At 51.2% G+C, this 19,260-nt stretch overlaps 4 protein-coding genes across 6 annotated transcripts; 2 read left to right on the top strand and 2 right to left on the bottom strand.

Annotated features, from left to right (window-relative positions):
- Window positions 1–800: 800 nt before the first annotated feature.
- On the bottom strand, window positions 801–3,785 carry LOC101062135 (exocyst complex component 8). 2 transcript variants are annotated; one of them, XR_965541.2, is made up of 5 exons: window positions 2,529–3,785; window positions 2,204–2,457; window positions 1,815–2,063; window positions 1,043–1,544; window positions 801–953 (listed from the first exon to the last, which is right to left on the bottom strand). XR_965541.2 is itself a non-coding variant. In XM_003976258.3 (4 exons), exons 1-4 carry the CDS (start codon window positions 3,661–3,663, stop codon window positions 1,137–1,139), a joined length of 2,046 nt encoding a protein of 681 aa, XP_003976307.2. In that variant the 5' UTR covers window positions 3,664–3,785; the 3' UTR covers window positions 801–1,136. The 2 variants fall into 2 exon arrangements, 1 of the variants encoding a protein (XP_003976307.2); XM_003976258.3 differs by having other exon boundaries at window positions 801–1,544.
- Window positions 3,786–4,126: 341 nt separating this feature from the next.
- Window positions 4,127–6,715, top strand: LOC115253047 (sprT-like domain-containing protein Spartan). Of its 2 annotated transcripts, none has more exons than XM_029849892.1 (5): window positions 4,127–4,842; window positions 4,933–5,032; window positions 5,106–5,234; window positions 5,307–5,583; window positions 5,690–6,715. In XM_029849892.1, the coding sequence occupies exons 1-5, from the start codon at window positions 4,520–4,522 to the stop codon at window positions 6,502–6,504; spliced, it is 1,644 nt and encodes a 547-aa protein (XP_029705752.1). In that variant the 5' UTR covers window positions 4,127–4,519; the 3' UTR covers window positions 6,505–6,715. The 2 variants fall into 2 exon arrangements, with proteins under 2 accessions (XP_029705752.1, XP_029705751.1); XM_029849891.1 differs by having other exon boundaries at window positions 4,139–4,842; window positions 5,307–5,589.
- Window positions 6,716–10,478: 3,763 nt separating this feature from the next.
- Window positions 10,479–12,788, top strand: LOC115253055 (protein FAM89A-like). The gene is made up of 2 exons (XM_029849923.1): window positions 10,479–10,864; window positions 11,892–12,788. Exons 1-2 carry the CDS (start codon window positions 10,616–10,618, stop codon window positions 12,159–12,161), a joined length of 519 nt encoding a protein of 172 aa, XP_029705783.1. The 5' UTR covers window positions 10,479–10,615; the 3' UTR covers window positions 12,162–12,788.
- Window positions 12,789–16,128: 3,340 nt separating this feature from the next.
- On the bottom strand, window positions 16,129–18,785 carry LOC115252943 (protein ARV1-like). The gene is made up of 5 exons (XM_029849434.1): window positions 18,614–18,785; window positions 18,246–18,365; window positions 17,991–18,144; window positions 17,689–17,898; window positions 16,129–17,012 (listed from the first exon to the last, which is right to left on the bottom strand). Exons 1-5 carry the CDS (start codon window positions 18,707–18,709, stop codon window positions 16,885–16,887), a joined length of 708 nt encoding a protein of 235 aa, XP_029705294.1. The 5' UTR covers window positions 18,710–18,785; the 3' UTR covers window positions 16,129–16,884.
- Between the last annotated feature and the right edge of the window lie 475 nt (window positions 18,786–19,260).

A 19,260-nucleotide genomic window follows, 5' to 3' on the forward strand; every position in this document is an offset into this window, starting at 1 on the left:
ATTAGTAAAATTAGTCTCCATTTACAGTAATGGAAAAACACATCTGTATACATTTTGCATAAAGTTTCATTTGTTTTAAATGGCCACAAGGGGGCAGAATTGGGCTTTTGTACTATAAACACCGAGCTTCTACCCCCATTTAGGTAGAATTTAAGAATATTTCTGAGAACATATCCAGCAAAATCAAAGAAGCAGTAAAAATGCATAAATTCAGACTAATTTATGTTAAATCCACAAACCACTGGAGTTGTGTTGGCCTTTTTGGCCAGTTGTGAATACTCACTCACTCACTTTCCAGCGCTTGTTCCTCCACTGAGGGTCGCGGGGGGGCTGGAGCCTATCCCAGCACAGTGGGCGGAGGCAGGGCGCCCTGGACTGGACGCCAGTCGATCGCAGGGCTGACACGTATAGACACACAACCATTCTCTCTCACACAATTTAGAGTTTCCAATGAGCCTAATCCCCAATCATGCATGTCTTTGGACTGTGGGAGGAAGCCGGAGGACCGGAGAGAACCCACGCAGGCTCAGGGAGAACATGCAGACTCCACACAGAACGTCCCCACAATCCCAACCGGGGATCGAACCCGGGGCCTTCCTGCTGTGAGGCCACAGTGCTAACCACCACACCACCACCGTGCCGCCTCAGTTGTGAATACGCTGCCACTAATTGAAGCTCATTTGGAAATTCATTTAAAAAAGGTCTATAAATCAAATTCTCGTGGCAAAAACAAACAATACAAATACCGTGGCAGTGTCGACTGAAGTTCTTCTAGATTAGTAAGAGGAAAAACAAAATGGTTCATGTTGTGCTCGAATGACATTTATTCAATAAAGGTGGTTCACAATTAGGGTTCAACACGATTATTCCAAGTGAACCTTCAGCAGTGCGTCTGTTCCTGTGGAACCTTCTACGTCTGAACAGCGGAGGAGTGTTGATGGTTTCAACTGTGTCTGCAACGTAACAAACGGATTTCTCAAAGTAATATTAATATCACAGAACTAACAAACCAGTGGATCGTTCTAAATTCAGGCACAAACACCTGTGAGAAGAAGTGGTTCTGTTGGTGACCAGAGTGGGATGTGAGGAAGCCTCTCCACCAGGAACCGCCCCTCTCACCGTCCCCGCCGGCAGGCTTAGACCAGAGAGGTGGTGCTCTCAGGGTTGATCCGGACCGGCCGGGTGCTCTTTCTCAGGTCCTGCAGCTGCTTGGCCGGCCGGCCCACGCCCTCCTCGAACCTGCGCTCCACCACCGGCAGCACGGTGTCGTGGAGAAAACTGGCGTTCTGCACGATGAAGGCCTTCTTCTCGGGGTCCTGCTCGCAGCGGAGGCTGTAGTCCACGTGTTGCACGGCCACCAGGATGATCTCCCTGAGGCTTTCCAGCAGCACCATGTGAAGCTCGGGGAAGTAGAGCTTCAGGCCTTCTTCCACGAAGCTCATCATCTGCTTGGTGAAGGCCACCACGGTGTAGCTCAGGTTCACCCAGCAGCCGTCGCCGGTGTACTGCTCCATGCTGCTCATGCCGCAGCCGTGCATCTCATCCTGCACAGAAAAGTCAGGAAACGCTTGATTTCACCAGAGATGCCAGAAGGTCTCCGTTGTAGGTAGAGCAGGAAGAAACAAAGGACGGAAAATAGGTGTGAAGTGTGATTGCTCGCTCTTTCTACAGTATTTGGCTTCTTCAATGAAATGAAAACTTAAAAAAACAGGAATTTCTGGGGATTTATTATTTAATTTTTAGATTGTGTTTATTCTCCAACAAAAAATCAGATACTTTGATTGTGTTGGTCCATTAAAAACAAGAACATGCACCTTAAGTTTGGCCAGAGCCTCGGGAGTCATGAGGTTCATCCTCCTCCACATCTCCTCGGAGTTCCGGTGCTTGGTGGCTTCCATGATGATGTCCTTGTAGCTCAGCAGAGCCGCCTTGACGTCTTTGACGAGCAGAGACTGCAGGCTGAAGGTGAGGTCCACGCCGATCTCCGTCAGCTGCTGACAATGTTCCTTGGCCACTTTGACGCACTCGGCTGCTGTTGACAAACTCTCCTTGCTGTCAAACACCTGCGGACAGGATGAAATGGCGTCTGTAAGCTCCCCTGAACCCTTTCCTAAAGCAAATGTTTGGACAAAGACACTGCTGACGATGAGCTTCTTTAAATGCCGACACCGTGACGTCTTCAGGAGAGTCGCCGTCTCCCTACCTGCTTGCTAAAGGCGTCCACAAACATCCCCATGGCTGATAGCGACCACACCACGAAGGACGAGTAGCAGCCCGTGTTCCCAGCAAAGTTCATCTCGAACTCTTTGGCCGTCTCCATCACGCTGGTGAAGAAGATGTTGCAGAGTTTGTGGATGTAGAGCAGCGTGGCCCCTTCGATGCGCAGCTGCCGTATGGCCGTGTGCACGGCGGCCGCCCGGTTCTTCAGGAACAGCTCGCAGGCTTTGGTCGACTGACCTGCGCAGGCCCATTCCAAAAAGAATTTTAGGAGGAAAAGGCAAAGAAATGAGAGCAGTTGTGCTGCATACCTAGCCGGATCAACTGGGACACAGCTCTGCGCGTGGCTTTGGGTCCACCGCGGAGAGAACGATCTGGAGACAATTCGAAGACCAGGACCTCTGTCAGCTGTCGCACGCGCTCATCCACCTTCAGCCGGAGCTCTTTGACCCTCTGCGTGACGGGCTGGTCCTTGAGATATTCCTTGAGCTTGTCCAGGAGGTCCACGGCACCCTCAAAATCTCGCAACGCGATGCAGACGTCCAGATCCTCTGGCAACTCCAGGATCCAGTCGAGGCTGAGGTCCACGTGGTCTTCAGCATCGGCCGGCTCTTCGTCGTCGACGTCAAAGGGATTGGTGGACACCTCGGGCCTGGCGGGCGAAGTTGGTGGCTCCTCCTCTTTCTTGTGCCTGTCCTTTGTGACTTTGTTCTTCTTGGTCTCATCCAGGATCTCCAGCCACTCCTTCTTGATTTTGCTGTTCTCGGCCTGGAATATGCGGCTGTCTGGGAACATAAGAATCTTAAACATGTCCTTCATAGGAGGATTGTCCTTTACGTTGACCACAGCAAAGCTCTCCAGGTCATAGAGAGCATTGTACTTGTACTTGACAGTTCCTCTGCGGTTTGGCAGCCAGTTTGCAATGAGCAAGCAGTCATTCATTAAGAAAGCGTGCACCTTTTGGATGGGAGACATGTTGTCAACATCAAATTCCACAAGGTCTCCATTGTAGACAAGGTGCCTCCCTGGGGTGTCCATGATGTTTTTACCCCCTTCGACCTTCTCCAGCAGGGAGGTTAGGGTTCTCTGCTTGACCTCCTCGGTTTCTTTGGGGAAGGCAGCTTGCATCTCCTTGGAGGTCTCATCCTTGTCTGTGGACAGCAAGGCCTGCGTGATGCTTTCCATGATGCTCTTCTGCTCCGTCAGGATGTGACTCAGCTGGTACATCTCGCTCTCCAGGTAAGAAATCTCTTTAGCCGTTTCAATAAACTGTCGGTAGTTTTTATAGACATTTTTCTTGAGGTTTTGGGCCGTTTCGTCGGCCAAGTTTTGGATTTTCTGACGGTGCTCCTGCAAATCTCGGTCGCCATCGGACTGCTGAGACAAATGCTTGACGTAATTTTGCGGGTCAAAGTTCGGCGACTCTAGTAGTCTGCGTTCAGCCATTTTTTGTCGTGAGGATAATTAGCTATCTATAAAAAGATATCGGTAAATTGGTCCCAAATGTCGGAGGAACAACACTCCAAGGGTGCTCATCGAGTCACATCCGCTTTCAATCTAAACAGGAAGTTGTCAGCCTACACCGTCACGGGATGTGGAGGGAAAAAAGCTGGCCAACAACGTCTATAAAGGAAACATTTTTTTTAATGTTTTTTAAACATCTGTTATTAACTTAGGTAAAAATGTTGGGATGTGAAATCTTGAGCTGATAATAAATAACAATATCACTATCTTATGTAGAGAAATACAAACAAGTGGACCCGGTATTATAGTACAGGGTTATTTTTAGAAGGCCCACAACTCTTTAAACAAAAGGACAACAAATCCCAGAATTCCTGGTGCTATTCGAATGTTGAACACAGAATTTCAATATAAGAGAAAGGTGATAGAAAAACGCGAACTGCTGCGTATTCCAAGTAGTATTTCTTATTTATATGTTATTGAAACTGTACATTAAAAGCAAACAGATAGATTTTAATTTTCTCACCGACATTTAGTCAGACATTTAAAATATATATTTATTAGTCTGAAACATTTCAACGGAAGTTGTATTTTATATTGAGATGAACTCGACAGCAAAGTATGGGCGCTAATTTAGGTTAACAGCAGTTAGCATACAGCTAGAACCACCGCTAATATATCGGTATTTGAATATGACAGGCCACTTCGGCGTCTTAATTGCCCTGTCCTGACTGCAATGAATTGGTTATTTGGCAGTCACGCACAAGCTGCGTAAGCTAATAAAATAAGCTATCGTAAACGAAACAGCCTTTATTAGCTTATTCTAGCTGCCTCTTCTGGAATGGAGGAGGATTTCCTCTTCGCTCTTCGGCTGCAGGAGCAGTTCGACAATGAAATCGAGACGTCGTTATTAACCCCGGACGGTGTGGAAGAGGATGCTTTCGGACAAAACTGCAAGAAACGGAAAGTAGAGCGAGCTGAAGGTGGCGGTGGGGTCCCCTGCTGGAAGCCGTCGCCCGGGAGGCCGCTGTCCATTGTGGACGAGTCCTGGGAGACACTGGATCCAAATCCCGACGTCAGAGCCATGTTTCTGGAGTTCAATGACATGTTCTTCTGGGGGAAACTCAGTGGTGTTGAAGTCAAGTGGAGCCCGAGAATGACACTGTAGGTCTGCAGCAGCGCCCCGTTTTCTTTGCGTTTGGTTTGGACTGTTTAAAACTTCAGGTTGTTTTTACTGCATTATGATTTTTGCAGTTGTGCTGGTGTGTGTTCCTATGAGGGACGAGGTGGTCTGTGTTCCATCAGACTCAGTGAGCCTCTGCTGAAGCTCAGGCCAAGAAAAGACCTGGTGGAGGTGAGGTGGATGGGCACACTGCCACTGTGTCTGGCCCTCTTCTGTCATGGTTTGGCTTGTTCTGTCCCCTCAGACTCTCCTCCACGAAATGATCCACGCGCTGCTGTTCGTGACACAGAACAACAGGGACAGGGACGGCCACGGCCCCGAGTTCTGTAGACACATGAACCGCATTAACGAGGCCAGCGGGACCAAGATTACTGTGAGTCGATGTTTTACTCTTGTTGGTGTTTGTAGATGGCTGCCACGTGACTCCCCTCCAACCTGGTCTCAGATCTACCACAGTTTCCACGATGAGGTGGACGTGTACCGGCAGCACTGGTGGAGATGCGATGGGCCCTGCCAGAACCGCAAACCCTACTTTGGTTACGTAAAGAGGGCAATGAACCGGGCTCCGTCTGCCCTGGACCCATGGTGGGAGGACCACAGGCGGACCTGCGGGGGGGCATACCTCAAGGTCAAGGAGCCTGAAGGATATGGGAAAAAAGGCAAGAAGGATTCTAAAAAAGAGGGAAAGAATTTGGAGAGTAAAGCCACAGGAAAGTCTGCAGGTGCAGGTGATTGGTTTATTCCAATACCTTTGTGTTGCATTGAGATAAAGTTGGATTTAACTGTTTAATTCAGGTTCATTTTGACTTTCATATCTCTGCCTCCTAGGTTCAGGATTGCAGGACATACGGAATATTATCCCCTTCAGCGGCAGAGGCTTCCTGCTTGGAGGAAACTCACAGTCTTGCGCTTCCTCTGCCCCCTCCCTGTTGTCACCTGTAGCCAACACCTGTTCATCCAGCACCATCTCCTCCCCCATGTTGGTTCGTTCATCACCAAACGGATCGCCGCCCGTCGCCGGGCTGAAGCCGCCCGTGAAGAGATCCGTGGGTAACTGTCGAGCTTTTGTCAATATCAGCGGCTCGCCAGTGAAAATTCCCAAAACCCGCGGCAACGCTAACAACAAGGACGCAAAGACAACTCAACAGAAATCTATTGAAGACTTGTTCAGCCTCAGGAAGCCCTCAGAGACGGCAGCAGTCCGTTCAGCCTCTGGCAGCTGTGCCTCAGCCACGGCGACGCCCAGCTCCAGCACATCTGGGGGGCTTTGTTCTGCAGTCGTGAGAGGAACACAGAGGAGCCCTGCTGAACCAACAGACTCCCCGGGCTTTAATCACTCCAGCAGCAGCAGCAGCAGCAGCAGCGCTTCGAGGAAGAGGACGTGGGACGTGCACAGCACCTCTGCCTCCGTCTCTGCCTTCTTCCAAAAGACGATAAGTAGCGATTCATCGCCGACAATAAAACCACCTGCAGTGCAACACACAGGCGCCGCCGCCGCCTTTTCGGGGAATTCTCGCTCTGTCCAGTCCTCCAGCGTCCCCTGCCCCCCCCCCTCTGCCACACTCGCGGTCGCTTGTCCTGTTTGCCACGCAAAGGTACCGGAGTCCCAGATCAACGAGCACCTGGACGCCTGCCTCTCCTGACGGAGACGCTAGGGGAGCGTTGCTGCACATGTGGACAGGTCACCAAACCAGGTTTTACAGGATGCACTGGAGTTTCCTCCCGTCCAGCTGCAGAGAGACGCCTCCCAGTCGGTGCCTTATTGGACCGGTTATCAGGCGGAAGCAGTTAGAACCGCTTCCTGTTGTTTTAGACTGTCAGGACCTCCCTCAGTCTGGTCCGAGTTGGGTCTCAGCCTTTAATTCTCAGCATTTCTTTAAATTACACCCAAGATTGGAGAAGCTAACTAGAATTAGCTGGTGTCACAGTCCTGTTCCACTCTTTGGTTGTGCTACTGACATTTCTAGTATCCCACACTGTAAACTAGGATCCAGTTTGGCTCCGTTGAACCCAGCCTTTGATCTTAGTGCCGGTCGCCCAGATGCCGCCGACCGGCAGCATCGTCGTCACAGCCTCTAAAGAACAGCCCCATCTTTGGGGCTCTTCCAGCAGTGCTCATTCACTCTTTTTACAAAGGAATCATAAACACACCTTCAGTAGTTTTAACAGTTTGAACGTTTTACTGAATTTGTGAGAAGCTTTGCCTTTGTTTTAGATGCTGCAGCATCAGAACACGTCCCTCTGTAAGTTACCTGCCCAGGTGGGCGACGGGACCAGCCGCCACACGTGTTCAGGCTGTTAATCCACCAATCAGGAAAACGTGCACGCGCTCCTGAGCTGGCGGCGCCTTCATCGGAGCGGCGGCACGGTTGCATTTGAGCGCTTTTCTGACTTTCACAGTGAAGATGAAAAAGTTCATTTTTATATGTTCTTTGTTTTATAGGAAAATGTTCACTTTGTTCCCATTCCTGCTGCTAAATAAAACATGTGACTGTTTTCATTTATATCATCCAACCTGCAGAAGAATGATGTCATGAGAATCTGACGGTTGTTAGGGTTCATATAGCATCTGTATGGTCTCTAGAGCCCCTCCACTGTCCCAGCAGGACCTGACCTCCAACAAGTAGCAGTGACAGGAGAAACTCCCCTGTAACAGGAAGAACCCTGCAGCAGGACCAGGCTCATGTGGGGGGGGGGGGGGGGGAGAAAACCCCCACCGTGGCCCCAGGAGCCGTGGGTGTAACTGGAGCTGGTGGGTGGACGGCGTGAAGGGGAGGTCACATGGCACAAGGCCAGCTGGCGCTCAGCACCGCGCCCTCCCGCCCGTGCACACGCACAGATTTCCATTTTAGGTGAACAAAGAGAAGGTTTAGTGATCGTTATCATTCAGAACCTTTAATAACAGCGGCCTCTTGTACAGATTAATAACACGTTTATTACCCAGCTGCTAAAGCTGGTGTCCTCATCCCTCCTAGCGTCTTTACAGTGGCACAGACCAGTGAGACTCCGTGGATGTTCACGTGCCCGTAACGTGCAGGGGCAACCACGGAACGTCCTCAGAAATATGAGGGACTCTCAAAGTGGGGGAAACCTCTGAGTGGTGGATTTTTAAAGATAAACACCTATGTGTAGCCATGTCCACACAAGTGTGTGTGTGCATGGATGATTTATAGCCCGGGGGCCAGACGCCAGGACTTATTTAGTCCAGAAAAGGTCAAGATTATAAATGGAAGCTGGTTGAAAATATCTTCTCAAGCAAACGTCCAGTTTTCTGAGCACTAGGACTAATTATAACCTTCAGAATCCAGAAATGTTGGGATCGTTTATGGCCATAAACGATCCATTATCACGGTTAACATTTGTGTTAGAATTGTAAATAATCAGGCGACATTGGGAGACAAACGAGCTCATCCTCTAATGAGAGATGCCAGAGACTTTTTATCTAATAGTTCAGTTACTGATCAATACTCAAAAATTCAACTGGATATGATATATTGGAGAAATATATCAGCTTGTGGGCTTTTTTTAGCTGACGGGAAGATTTTGGTCTCCAGCAGAGCCATAAGCGGATATTCAGAGCGTTATTAACCGGCCTAAGCTCAGCCATGCTAACCCATTGTGCTTTTTAGGAGGGCAGATTAATGCAAACCTGCCATGTTTGTGTGGGTGCCCCGGGGGGGTAACATCACACGCCTAATCCTGTGAGCTCGTGGGACAGTGATGGTGATGGTGGCGGTCGTGGGGGTGACTGCAGCTCTCATTGGGGCAGATGTGGCATGTCAGCTCAGGGCTAATAGCTTTAATAGCAGGATTCAACTGTATGCAGATGATGCAATACTGTTTAGGAGGCTAATGACACGAAATGGCTGCAACAAACAAGAGTGACAGCATTTATTGTGTTTCTAAATGACTAAAAGTCAATTGACATGATGTCAAATGGTCATTCTGGTGCCTTCGTCTGGTCCTAGTATGGCTAGATACAGCAGGACTCGACATTAGCAGCCACGTTATCAAGGTCCCGCCAGCCTTCTGAGGAGCACTGCCCTGGTCCTTATGTTTCAGTCTTTAATAATATCTAAATATTAAAGAAACTAAATCTAGTAAATCAGCACGTGAACATTACACATTAGCATTCTCATTAGCATTCTCACAAACATCACTTTCTACTCTCAGGTCAGTTTGCTAACAGTGAACGGATCCTGCAAATGTGAATCAGGACTGAGATTTTTATTATTTTAGTACAGCAGTGGACGAGGACTGTGTGTGTGTGTGTGTGTGTGTGTGTGTGTGTGTGTGTGTGTGTGATGAGGGATTTCAAGGTTACAGTGTTGTGCAGTGACATTGAGACATGGCTTCATTGTTCGTGTGTGAGTGTGTGTGTGAGAGAGAGAGAGAGTGTGAGTGTGTGTGAGAGAGAGAGTGTGAGTGTGTGCGCGCACAAGACAATAGTTAAAATACAAAGGACAGATGGAGGGCTTTACCCCCCCCCCCCCCCCCCCCCAATCACACACACACACACACACACACTGCCGCCATGACCTCAAACACTCTTTCTACACTTGGATGTGGAAACTGTCGGGTTGTTTTTGGTTTGGCCTGAAATCAGCACAATAGTCTTTTCTGTTCCCACCAGTAATGAAAATGCTCGAGTCGTGTCGGAGGTACGGATTAATTTCATGGCAGTGAAGTTTGAGCAATTGTATTTTACGGTGAAGATGCAAAAACATCCCTTTCATAGTGAGGCCTGCAGAGAATTCTCCTGCACTTTTAGTCTGTGCTGTGTAATTTCACCCAAATAAAAGCACAGTTAGTTAAACACTAAAATAGAACCCCGAATAAGTGGCTTCGTCGTTGAGGCAAACATGATAAAAGTGTTCATCTAAAGTTCCCGTAGCGTTGTTGCCTGATGTTTAGCTCCACGTCATGTGTCCATGTCTAGCTTCTCATTCCGTGGATGGAAATCTCTTGAAAGTTTAATATTATAGAAAAAAGCCTCTTCAGAGGTTCCTAAAACGCAGGGTGGTGCCACTTTATTCTACACCCAGTTGATTTGCCCCTAAACCTTCAACCGCCCCCCGGAGAAAACAAGGGCGCCCGTGTCTGACTGGTTGCAGTAAGTTTGATGTTAATCTTAGGAACCAGGAACACTGGGTCACACAAACAAGACGGGAAAATTCTGTTTTCCAGCATTACAGCGTTGCAGGGAGACGCCCAGCATCGACTGGTTAAAGACAGGAAGCGGATTTCACAAGTCAGCCGAAATCGAGCGGGTCAAGTAGGCAACCAGAGAGCCTTCCAGTACCGGATGTTGAATTTCAAAATAATATCAAATAAGGTCAGTAGTTTTATTCAGTAGGAATAATATACTTTTCAAAACAATAACGACGATATAACGCTTAAAACGGGCTATTTCATGCCGGCACTTTTGGTCCTTGATCGCATCTCGTGTCGCAATAATTATTTATCTTTCCCTTTAGGAATGAATCGTTAAGTGTATCACATTTACAATAAAGACTTCGTCTTTCGAAGGTTGGTATTCTTAGAAAACAGATTCAGTTCTCAGAAAATATTTGCTAACGTTAAACGGCCTAATCCTTCACCGGAAGTGGGCCGTGCTGATTTCCGGCACCTTGACGTGGCGTCGCTGGCCGCCCCGGGCGGAGACGTCCGCGGCTGTTGCTCGGTGCGTCGGTGCGGTGAAGACTGGCTGCGTGTGCGCTTCTCTCCGGGCTCCAAGAACGCGCTTCCATAACGATGAACGGTAAATCCACGAACGGCTCCCCCGGAGGGATGGCCTGCATCGAGGGGCTGCCCCCGCTGCCCAAGAGCCTCAGCGGCTTGCTCAACTCGAGCGGCGGCTCCTGGAGAGAAATGGAGCGGATGTACGTGAAGAAAACCATGATCCAGGACGACCTGAGCCGAGGCAGGAACAACGCCGACAGCCTGCTGGCCCACAAGCCGGCCAACCTGGACGCCGCGTTGGCTCTGCTGCGGAAAGAAATGGTAAAAATTCCAAAGTTGTTCACTCTAGTTGGCCACAAAGGGTGTTTTTCCTCCCCCGGGGCTGTTTAATCCCTAACCAGGCTCCAAACCGCCCACTGGAAACCTGCTCCCTTCATGTGCCTTCACTTCAGAGCACAATTTGGTGCATGAACTTCCGGTCAAAGGTATTTTAAAATAAGCGACTAATTATGAAGAGTCCAGGTGACACCTTACGGGTGTGGCTGGTGGCCCCCCCCTGCAGGGCGAGGGGGAGGGTTGGGGGGGCGAGGGGGAGATTCAGGGTGAGGGTTAGGGAGAGGGGGAGGGTTGGGGGTGGTTAGGGAAAGGTTTAGGGCGAGGGGGGGTTGGGGGAGGGGCGAGGGGAGGGTTGGGGGGGCGAGGGGAGGGTTGGGGGGGCAAGGGGGAGATTTAGGGTGAGGGTGGGGGGGGTTTAGGGAAAGGTTTAGGGCTAGGGGGAGGGTGAGGGTTGGGGGGGCGAGGGGGAGGGTGAGCAGGGCCAGTCAGACTGGAACCAAACCTGCTGGTGTTTGAAGACCGTTTTCATCACAGCCAGTGCCGGGTCAGACTGGGCCGGTCCCCGGTCAGACTGGGCCGGTCCCCGGTCAGACTGGGCCGGTCCTGGGCCGGTCCCCGGGTCAGACTGGGCCGGTCCCCGGGTCAGACTGGGCCGGTCCCCGGTCAGACTGGGCCGGGCTTTCTTACCGTGAGCCTGTGAGTTTGTGGTGGTTCTCAGACCCCCGCTGCCCGGTCAGCTGGGTCCAGTCTGGAGGTTTTTATTATCACACGTGTGGGGGGGCGATGGACGGCTCCGCCTCCGCCGGTGGAACAATCGTCTATTTTTAGCTCGCACTCACATCTGGGCATCGTCCTTTGAGGAACGAACCCTGTGATTCCCAGCTGCAGAGTCGGGTCGGAGCCCGGCATTTGTTAGTTTCTGATTGATCACAACGTGGTTTTTGTCTGGCCGGCGCTCTGAACGCCTCCGAGCCAGAAGGGGGCGTGCTAACCTGCCTGCTGTCCCCCCCAGGTGGGCTTGCGTCAGCAGGACATGTCCCTGCTGTGCCAGCTGTGGTCGCTGCACGAGTCCATCCAGGAGTACAAAGGCAGCTGCCAGGACCTCAGCGCCGCCTCCAGCCTCAGCATGATGGACAACGGCTATTTCGACGAGGACGACGAGTACTACGCCGAGCCTGGCGCCAACCCCCCCGGGGAGCCGGAGGGGGAGGTGGCGGGCCTCCTGGCCCAGAACGGGAGCAGCAAGGAGGACAGCTGGGACTCCTTCCGCATTAACATCTGAGGCCTCGGAGGCGAGCCCCCCCATTTTGGGCCGAAGGGCAACTTTCTGGGCCCTCCCCTGAGGAGGAACTGCTTTGAGGCAGCAGATGTGGCCTCACCACCACGACCCAAAGCGGTACCTCTTCAGGTGAGTGGGTACCTGCTCCATGTCCTCAGAACCCAGGAGTCGGACCATTTCCAGACGGACCGTTTCCCTTTCGTGGTCGGCCTCTGGACCACCAGGCCGCCTCCCTTCTGCCGAATGTTTCTTTTTAGACGTATTTAACATGTAGGAGCAAAGTTGTTTTATTTATTACGTAATATAAATGATGAGCTATATTCTTTCCTCCTGCTCCGCATGGACCATCTCTTCCCTGGCTGGAGGGGACCGCCAGGTCCGGGGTGGTCTGGACTCTGGTCCGGGGTGGCCTGGACTCTGGTCCGGGGTGGCCTGGACTCTGGTCCGGGGGCCACGGAGCAGATCTTTCCTACAGGACGACTTTTACTACTTTCTCAGACGGAGCTTCCTGTTCCTCCATTACTGCTCTGGCCGTGATTATGGGGCTAAACCGTATTTCTGGATCCGTTCCTTCCTCTCAGTGATGCTAATTGTACCGTTTGGAGGTGGGGGGGTGCTGCGGGGGCTCCGGGCGGACCTTAGCCTGCTCGGTGGGGGGGTGCTGCGGGGGCTCCGGGCGGACCTTAGCCTGCTCGGTGGGGGGGTGCTGCGGGGGCTCCGGGCGGACCTTAGCCTGCTCGGTGGGGGGGTGCTGCGGGGGCTCCGGGCGGACCTTAGCTTGCTCGGAGCCATACAGGGTCCTTTCCCATTAGCTTTCCCTCATGAATAACCTAAACCCTTGGATGTGCACCATCACTTAGGGACGTTAGCACTCTGGGCCGCGAAGGTTCTGGACTGGCTGCACTGGTTTCACTGGTTTCACTGGTCACCTGGAGAGCCAAAGAAAGTGTCACCCTGAATGCAGCTGAGGAAGCCCCCGTCCCTCGTGTTGAATGTTCACCTCATTTCCACCCGTCTGAAGCTGAACCAACACGTCTCCCACCTGGAGCGCTGGTGGGCCGGCTACAGTTGTGCCTTTGGACCCGCCCGTCCCGGAGCTCCGGGTTCTTTTCCTCTTTGACTGTAACAGGCTCTAAAACCCCTCAAAACTGTAATTTTGGATCATGAACAGTCTAAACTTCATGTTGAGGTCTGTCCTCTAAGGTAGCCCAAGGTTGGCGTCTCCGTTTCCCACTGACCCCGAGGAGCCTAACCCTGACCCTGACCCTGACCCTGACCCTAACCCTAGCCCTGACCCTGACCCTGACCCTGACCCTAACCCTGACCCTAACCCTGACCCTAGCCCTAACCCTAACCCCTGACCCTGACCCTAACCCTGACCCTAACCCTGACCCTAGCCCTCTAACCCTAACCCTAACCCTAACCCTGACCCTAACCCTAACCCTCTAACCCTAACCCTCTGACCCTGACCCTGACCCTAGCCCTCTAACCCTAACCCTAACCCTGACCCTAACCCTAACCCTGACCCTGACCCTAACCCTGACCCTAACCCCTTACCCTGACCCTAACCCTAACCCTAACCCTGACCCTGACCCTGACCCTAACCCCTAACTCTAACCCTGACCCTAACCCTGACCCTAGCCCTAACCCTAACCCTGACCCTAGCCCTAACCCTAACCCCTGACCCTGACCCTGACCCTAACCCTGACCCTGACCCTAACCCTAACCCTAACCCTGACCCTGACCCTAACCCTGACCCTAACCCTAACCCTCTAACCCTAACCCTAACCCTCTGACCCTGACCCTGACCCTAGCCCTCTAACCCTAACCCTAACCCTGACCCTAACCCTAACCCTGACCCTGACCCTAACCCCTTACCCTGACCCTAACCCTGACCCTGACCCTAACCCCTAACCCTAACCCTCTAACCCTGACCCTGACCCTAACCCTAACCCTGACCCTGACCCTGACCCTAACCCTAACCCTGACCCTGACCCTAACCCCTTACCCTGACCCTAACCCTGACCCTGACCCTAACCCCTAACCCCTAACCCCCTGACCCTGACCCTGACCCTAACCCTAGCAGCAGAGATGGGCAGGAGCTCCAGGCCACCTGGGGAGACGCCTCCTTCAGCTCAAACATCAGCGTTCTCCAACCTTCCAGCAGCCTTAAACCTCCGACCTTGTGCTTGTTCCCTGTTAATCTGGATCAACTGCACTTGGAATGTTTGAAGCCGGCGTGGTAACTCGCACGGCGCTGCGCTAGTTCAGCACCAGCAAACAGAACCTGGTCCTCCAGCAGTACGAGCCTCCTGTTCCCGGGGACCTTTGACCCGTGATGTCAATATAAAGGGAGCGACTCTTTCTGAGTGGGATGTTCTGACAGCTTCTAAATGTCGCAGCTTCGAATCATCCAAAGGAGCCGAAGGCTCCACGGTTCTGGGGAGATCTCACAATCTGGGGTCCAGTCCTGGGGTCTGGATCGGCAGTGGCGGCGCCGCGGGAGCCACCCGGGCAGATTTTAAGGGACTTTTCTGACGTCATACACCTGTCTGGCTTGGGTACCTGTTTACCTGTTTACCTGGACCTGTCCTCAACGTTGACCTCATGGCCGATTCGGGACGGAGGCTCCCCGTCGGCTCAGGCCTGTTTTCTTGGTTTGCTGGCGTCCCTGAAACCTGTCTCCTGATTCTTGTTCAGCCTGAATGTGTCGGATGAAACGACTTCATATTTAGACCATTTATTCATCCTGTTTAGGTGAATGCAGAGAAGATGTGACACCTGTTGATCTCCACTGATCGACCTGCTGTTAATCTGCACACGTCCTGTCCTGTCCTGGCTAATGTGCTTATGCAATCTAATAAAGTGATGCTATACTTTGCACGTTTGTGTTGGAGGTTCTGTTTTCCCGTCCCACGGGGCCGAATCGCTCCTGCTCGGCTCCAGGATGGGAGTGTTTGTTATTGCAGCTCCTCCTCAGAGGTCCAACAGTCCCATAAATTCCCTCCATGTTCTGACTGGAAGCCTCCCAGTGACTGGGAGGGGCGGGCGTGCCCCGGGTCCTGGGTGGGCTGTTCTGATGGAGAGCAGGTCCTTCCCAGACTAAACAGTGTTCCTCCGCTCCACCGCCCTACTTCTGCAGGGGGGGGGTTGTAAGGTTTCTGAAGCTGCGGCCTAATAATCCCAACACCAATCTGCAGCGGGGGCGCGTTGACCCTCAGCAGAACCTTTTTCCCTCCTGCTGTGCAGCTAAACGTCACTGGGAGGTGAGTGGAAGGAAGAACTGCTCAATATCAGGGTGGAAACGGTTTCTAGTCCCGCTTTCCTGCCGGTCTGATGCCAGATTAGAGCAGATTAACATAATCTTGATTCACTCTCTCAGATGGAAGGAACGGGGCAGAGGGAGGAACCATCTGATCTTCTATTCTGACCAGAAGATGCGTTGTTCCTGGGTCTCCTTGTCCTTTAGTCATGGAGGATTGGCTTTCCGGACCTTTCCGAGCTCAGTTGTGCACTGAACAGGGAGTTTATAGTGATTGAGTATCCTCTCCAGTACCAAACCAGGGTGTTTGGAGCTCGCATGCTAAAACAAGAGAAATATAAAGGATGAAGTGATTCGGGGTTGGATTTTATTCCCCTCAGTGGATTACTGGTCCAGCTTCCAGCCCGGGGAGGGACGGTAAAGCCTGTTCCTGTAATCAGATTAGCCAGATTAAACTACCACTTGCATCAATAGAGGACCAACATGTTCCACCTGCTCCAATCCGGCTTTTGTGGATGGTTCAGATGTTTTAGAGGAATCAAACTGTTAGTAGATCCGTCCTCACCAGGCAGTCTCCAAACCTCCTCAACACTTGATCAGACCAGTTTAGCTACAACTAAGTGAAGTCCTTTTCTTTATGTTCTTTAGGTTAGAATGCAGACAACTGATTTTGCACTATTCCAAGCCCTGGAAAAAACACACTCCAAAAAGTCTTAGAAAAAGCTTTTATTTCCTCTTATTTGACCACATATGAAGTTCAACCTGGTCACGCAGCCTCCATGCTCACGTTTCCCTGGAAACCCTGAAGTGTTTGGATGATTAATCCAAACCGGACATCAAGGCTGGTCTGAAACATGTTAAAAACCCAACTTTTTACAGTGTAAAATAAAAACCACAGCAGAACCGTCACCTGATCTCCAGAGTTGGGACATTCGTGATTTTCTTGAGCTCAGGAGCCCATCAGAGCTTCAGCGTGGGGCGCCGTTTCTCACCTGCCGGCTCCGCCCATCGTGTCATTTTATGTGTCCATGAGGAATTTTGAAGACGGTCTTAATGGTCTTAATCTCCTCCTCCATGATGACTCTAAGCTTGTCGGTGACCCAGACGAATTCTTCCTCGGCAGCAGATGATTTCATTGACTAAGAATTCCACCCTAAACCGACTCCTAAGGAGCCCGAGACCAGGCTGAGCTTCCATTCAAAGCTGAAATTCCCCTCATTCCACAGACGCTCGGTCTCCTTCCGACGTGCGTTCCTCACGTGTTCCGACGAATGTTTAGATCCCGAAACTGCGTTTCAGCAATGCCTGAATGGCGAGTGCAGAACATGACAGCTTTCCCCCCTGTGATGAATCGATGACCATGAGTGGCTCTGAACTACCCCCCGCGGTGGTGTCTGGTCCATCAGAGCAGCCCTCAGGTCATTTTCCCCTGAGAATGAGCAGCGTTCGTCTCTACGCTGGCGTTCAAGCAAGAGTCCACACATCCTGGACGCTCCACGGGAGCCTCCTCGCAGCGTGAGAGACGCAGGCCTCCGACAGCACGCCGACACACACGGCGAGCAAGGACAGGCGCCTGCTGCTGTTCAGAACCACTGCGGACAGAGGGGAGGATGTGTGAGTGCACTTGGATTTGAATAAAAACCTGGAAAAATGTCAACTAAAAGTGAGGCCTGTTGAAGTGACTCGATAGCAGCCGCCTCTCTGAGCCAGCAGGCTAGCTGCTAAACCCGGCAGGCTAGCTGCTAAACCCGGCAGGCTAGCTGCTAAACCCGGCAGGCTAGCTGCTAAACCCGGCAGGCTAGCTGCTAAACCCGGCAGGCTAGCTGCTAAACCCAACAGGCTAGCTGCTAAACCCGGCAGGCTAGCTGCTAAACCCGGCAGGCTAGCTGCTAAACCCAACAGGCTAGCTGCTAAACCCAACAGGCTAGCTGCTAAACCCAACAGGCTAGCTGCTAAACCCAACAGGCTAGCTGCTAAACCCAACAGGCTAGCTGCTAAACCCGGCAGGCTAGCTGCTAAACCCAACAGGCTAGCTGCTAAACCCAACAGGCTAGCTGCTAAACCCAACAGGCTAGCTGCTAAACCCGGCAGGCTAGCTGCTAAACCCAACAGGCTAGCTGCTAAACCCAGCAGGAACACGTTTCAACGGCTGTTGCCATTGAAATAAGTTAGACAGAGCAAGAAAACTTGCCTTTAAAATCATTTTTTCCATAAAAAGATTGTTTCCAGACATTTTTGGGGTGAGTAGAGGAGTTTCTGTGCGCGTACCTCTGATTGCCTGTGAGTTTGAGGTTAGAACAAACAGCTTGATGAAGCCCAGGCACAGCGGCGAGTAGTCGTGCTCCCAGATGACGGCAGGGATGAGCAGGACTTTCCCGTAGCCTGAGAGCAGCAGAGCTCTGAGGAGGGCTCGGACCTCCAGACCCCCCACCGCTGCCCAGAGGAAGAGCAGCAAGCCCGTGCAGAATGCCGACAGCTCTAGAGGAGCGGCAGAAAGCAACATTTTCAGAGGGAGTTCCATCGATGCTGCGCGGCAGCTTGGATACGTGTGAGCGATGAGGTCGGCCTACCCAGGGCAGCCAGACCAAACATCTGGTAGAACTCCCACTCCTTGGTGTACCGGATGAGGTCGGCCGGGTCAGGATTCTGCTCAGAGCCATGGAGCACGGACCACCTGAGGTAGGCCTCACACAGCAGGCAAAACACGCACAGCTTCCAGTGGATCTGCTCGAGGGGCACGAGTCCAGAACAGATGCAGAACAGATGCAGAAGGGGGGGGGGGCAGATTCAAGAAAACACCCTTGATATAAACCGGTGCCACTTACATTCAGGCTTGTGTTGAATAAAATATGGCGAAACGCTTGGGTCTTGCAGAGAATGGCATCAATCAAGATGATGACGAGGTCATATTCGATGTATTTGTCCACCGGCTTCTTACATGAATCCTGTGAGCACATCGCACTACTTTTAATAAGTATGTAGCTGTAAAGGGGCAGGGGCGGTCAAACATACTAATATGTCACAAAAGTGAAGGAAATAACCGAGTTGAGTTGTTATTACGATCTAAAATGAATGGATGATGGAGAATTCAACTCCGTTGCCTTATTTTACCCGATCAGTAGTAGCGACCTAGCATGTTAGCTAGCATCACGAACACCAGCAACTTAAATTAAGAAGTTAAATGACAACGCACACATATGGTTATCTTCAGGATGCCGTTCCTGTAATCCCTGTACAACTCCGGCGATTCGTGGCTGCACTCAACACATCTAAAGTGATCTTCTTCCATTCTTGTCCGTCAAACACTTCGACCAGCGGCTAATGTGAAAGCAACACAGCGGAAGTGAGACCTTTCAAAACAAAAGCCCACATTTCCACCCTCTAACCCGAGTCTTTATCAACCATTTAAAATAAAACTGTGTTTTGTAATTATCTGAAAGTAAATGTAGTTAAATGGCATTTGTTACAAGCGCCACTTGAGTAAGATATGCGGCAGAGAGACAGAGAAAAAAAAGAAGAAATATAAACATATACTGCGTAAATCATTTTTTTATGGAAATGCAAAAACAGGATAATCGACTGATATACATTAAGGTGTACAACACAGATAAACGAAAATAATATTCTTATTTAGAATAAAAATAATGACAGGGAATCCCCGAAAGGGAATTTATACCGATTTCCAACATAAAATCCCTAAAATAATTCTCTCATTTTTTGGAAAACGCCAACTGACGTCACATGTATCAGGCTGTTATTTTGAAAAGTCAAACTGAAAACAGCAGCGTCTCGCTCGCCGGATAAACCGGATGAGCAGCCGCGGGGCAGGTCGGGAAATGC

This window comes from Takifugu rubripes, chromosome 16 (genome assembly GCF_901000725.2).
Source record: "Takifugu rubripes chromosome 16, fTakRub1.2, whole genome shotgun sequence".
Classification (NCBI taxonomy): Eukaryota; Metazoa; Chordata; class Actinopteri; order Tetraodontiformes; family Tetraodontidae; genus Takifugu; species Takifugu rubripes.

Bases quoted from the DNA above. Each gene is read 5' to 3' on its own strand.
- LOC115253047 (XM_029849891.1), top strand. From the start codon at position 4,520: ATGGAGGAGGATTTCCTCTTCGCTCTTCGGCTGCAGGAGCAGTTCGAC. The intron at 5,235-5,306 runs GTGAGTCGATGT...ACCTGGTCTCAG, and splicing joins CCAGCGGGACCAAGATTACT to ATCTACCACAGTTTCCACGA. The intron at 5,590-5,689 runs GTGATTGGTTTA...TCTGCCTCCTAG, and splicing joins AGGAAAGTCTGCAGGTGCAG to GTTCAGGATTGCAGGACATA.
- LOC115252943 (XM_029849434.1), bottom strand. From the start codon at position 18,709: ATGGAAGAAGATCACTTTAGATGTGTTGAGTGCAGCCACGAATCGCCG. The intron at 18,366-18,613 runs GTGCGTTGTCAT...ATGTGCTCACAG, and splicing joins TCCTGAAGATAACCATATGT to GATTCATGTAAGAAGCCGGT. The intron at 18,145-18,245 runs GTAAGTGGCACC...CCCCTCGAGCAG, and splicing joins TATTCAACACAAGCCTGAAT to ATCCACTGGAAGCTGTGCGT.
- LOC101062135 (XM_003976258.3), bottom strand. From the start codon at position 3,663: ATGGCTGAACGCAGACTACTAGAGTCGCCGAACTTTGACCCGCAAAAT. The intron at 2,064-2,203 runs GTAGGGAGACGG...TCCTGTCCGCAG, and splicing joins TGGACGCCTTTAGCAAGCAG to GTGTTTGACAGCAAGGAGAG. The intron at 1,545-1,814 runs GTGCATGTTCTT...TTTTCTGTGCAG, and splicing joins AGGCTCTGGCCAAACTTAAG to GATGAGATGCACGGCTGCGG.
- LOC115253055 (XM_029849923.1), top strand. From the start codon at position 10,616: ATGAACGGTAAATCCACGAACGGCTCCCCCGGAGGGATGGCCTGCATC. The intron at 10,865-11,891 runs GTAAAAATTCCA...TGTCCCCCCCAG, and splicing joins CTCTGCTGCGGAAAGAAATG to GTGGGCTTGCGTCAGCAGGA.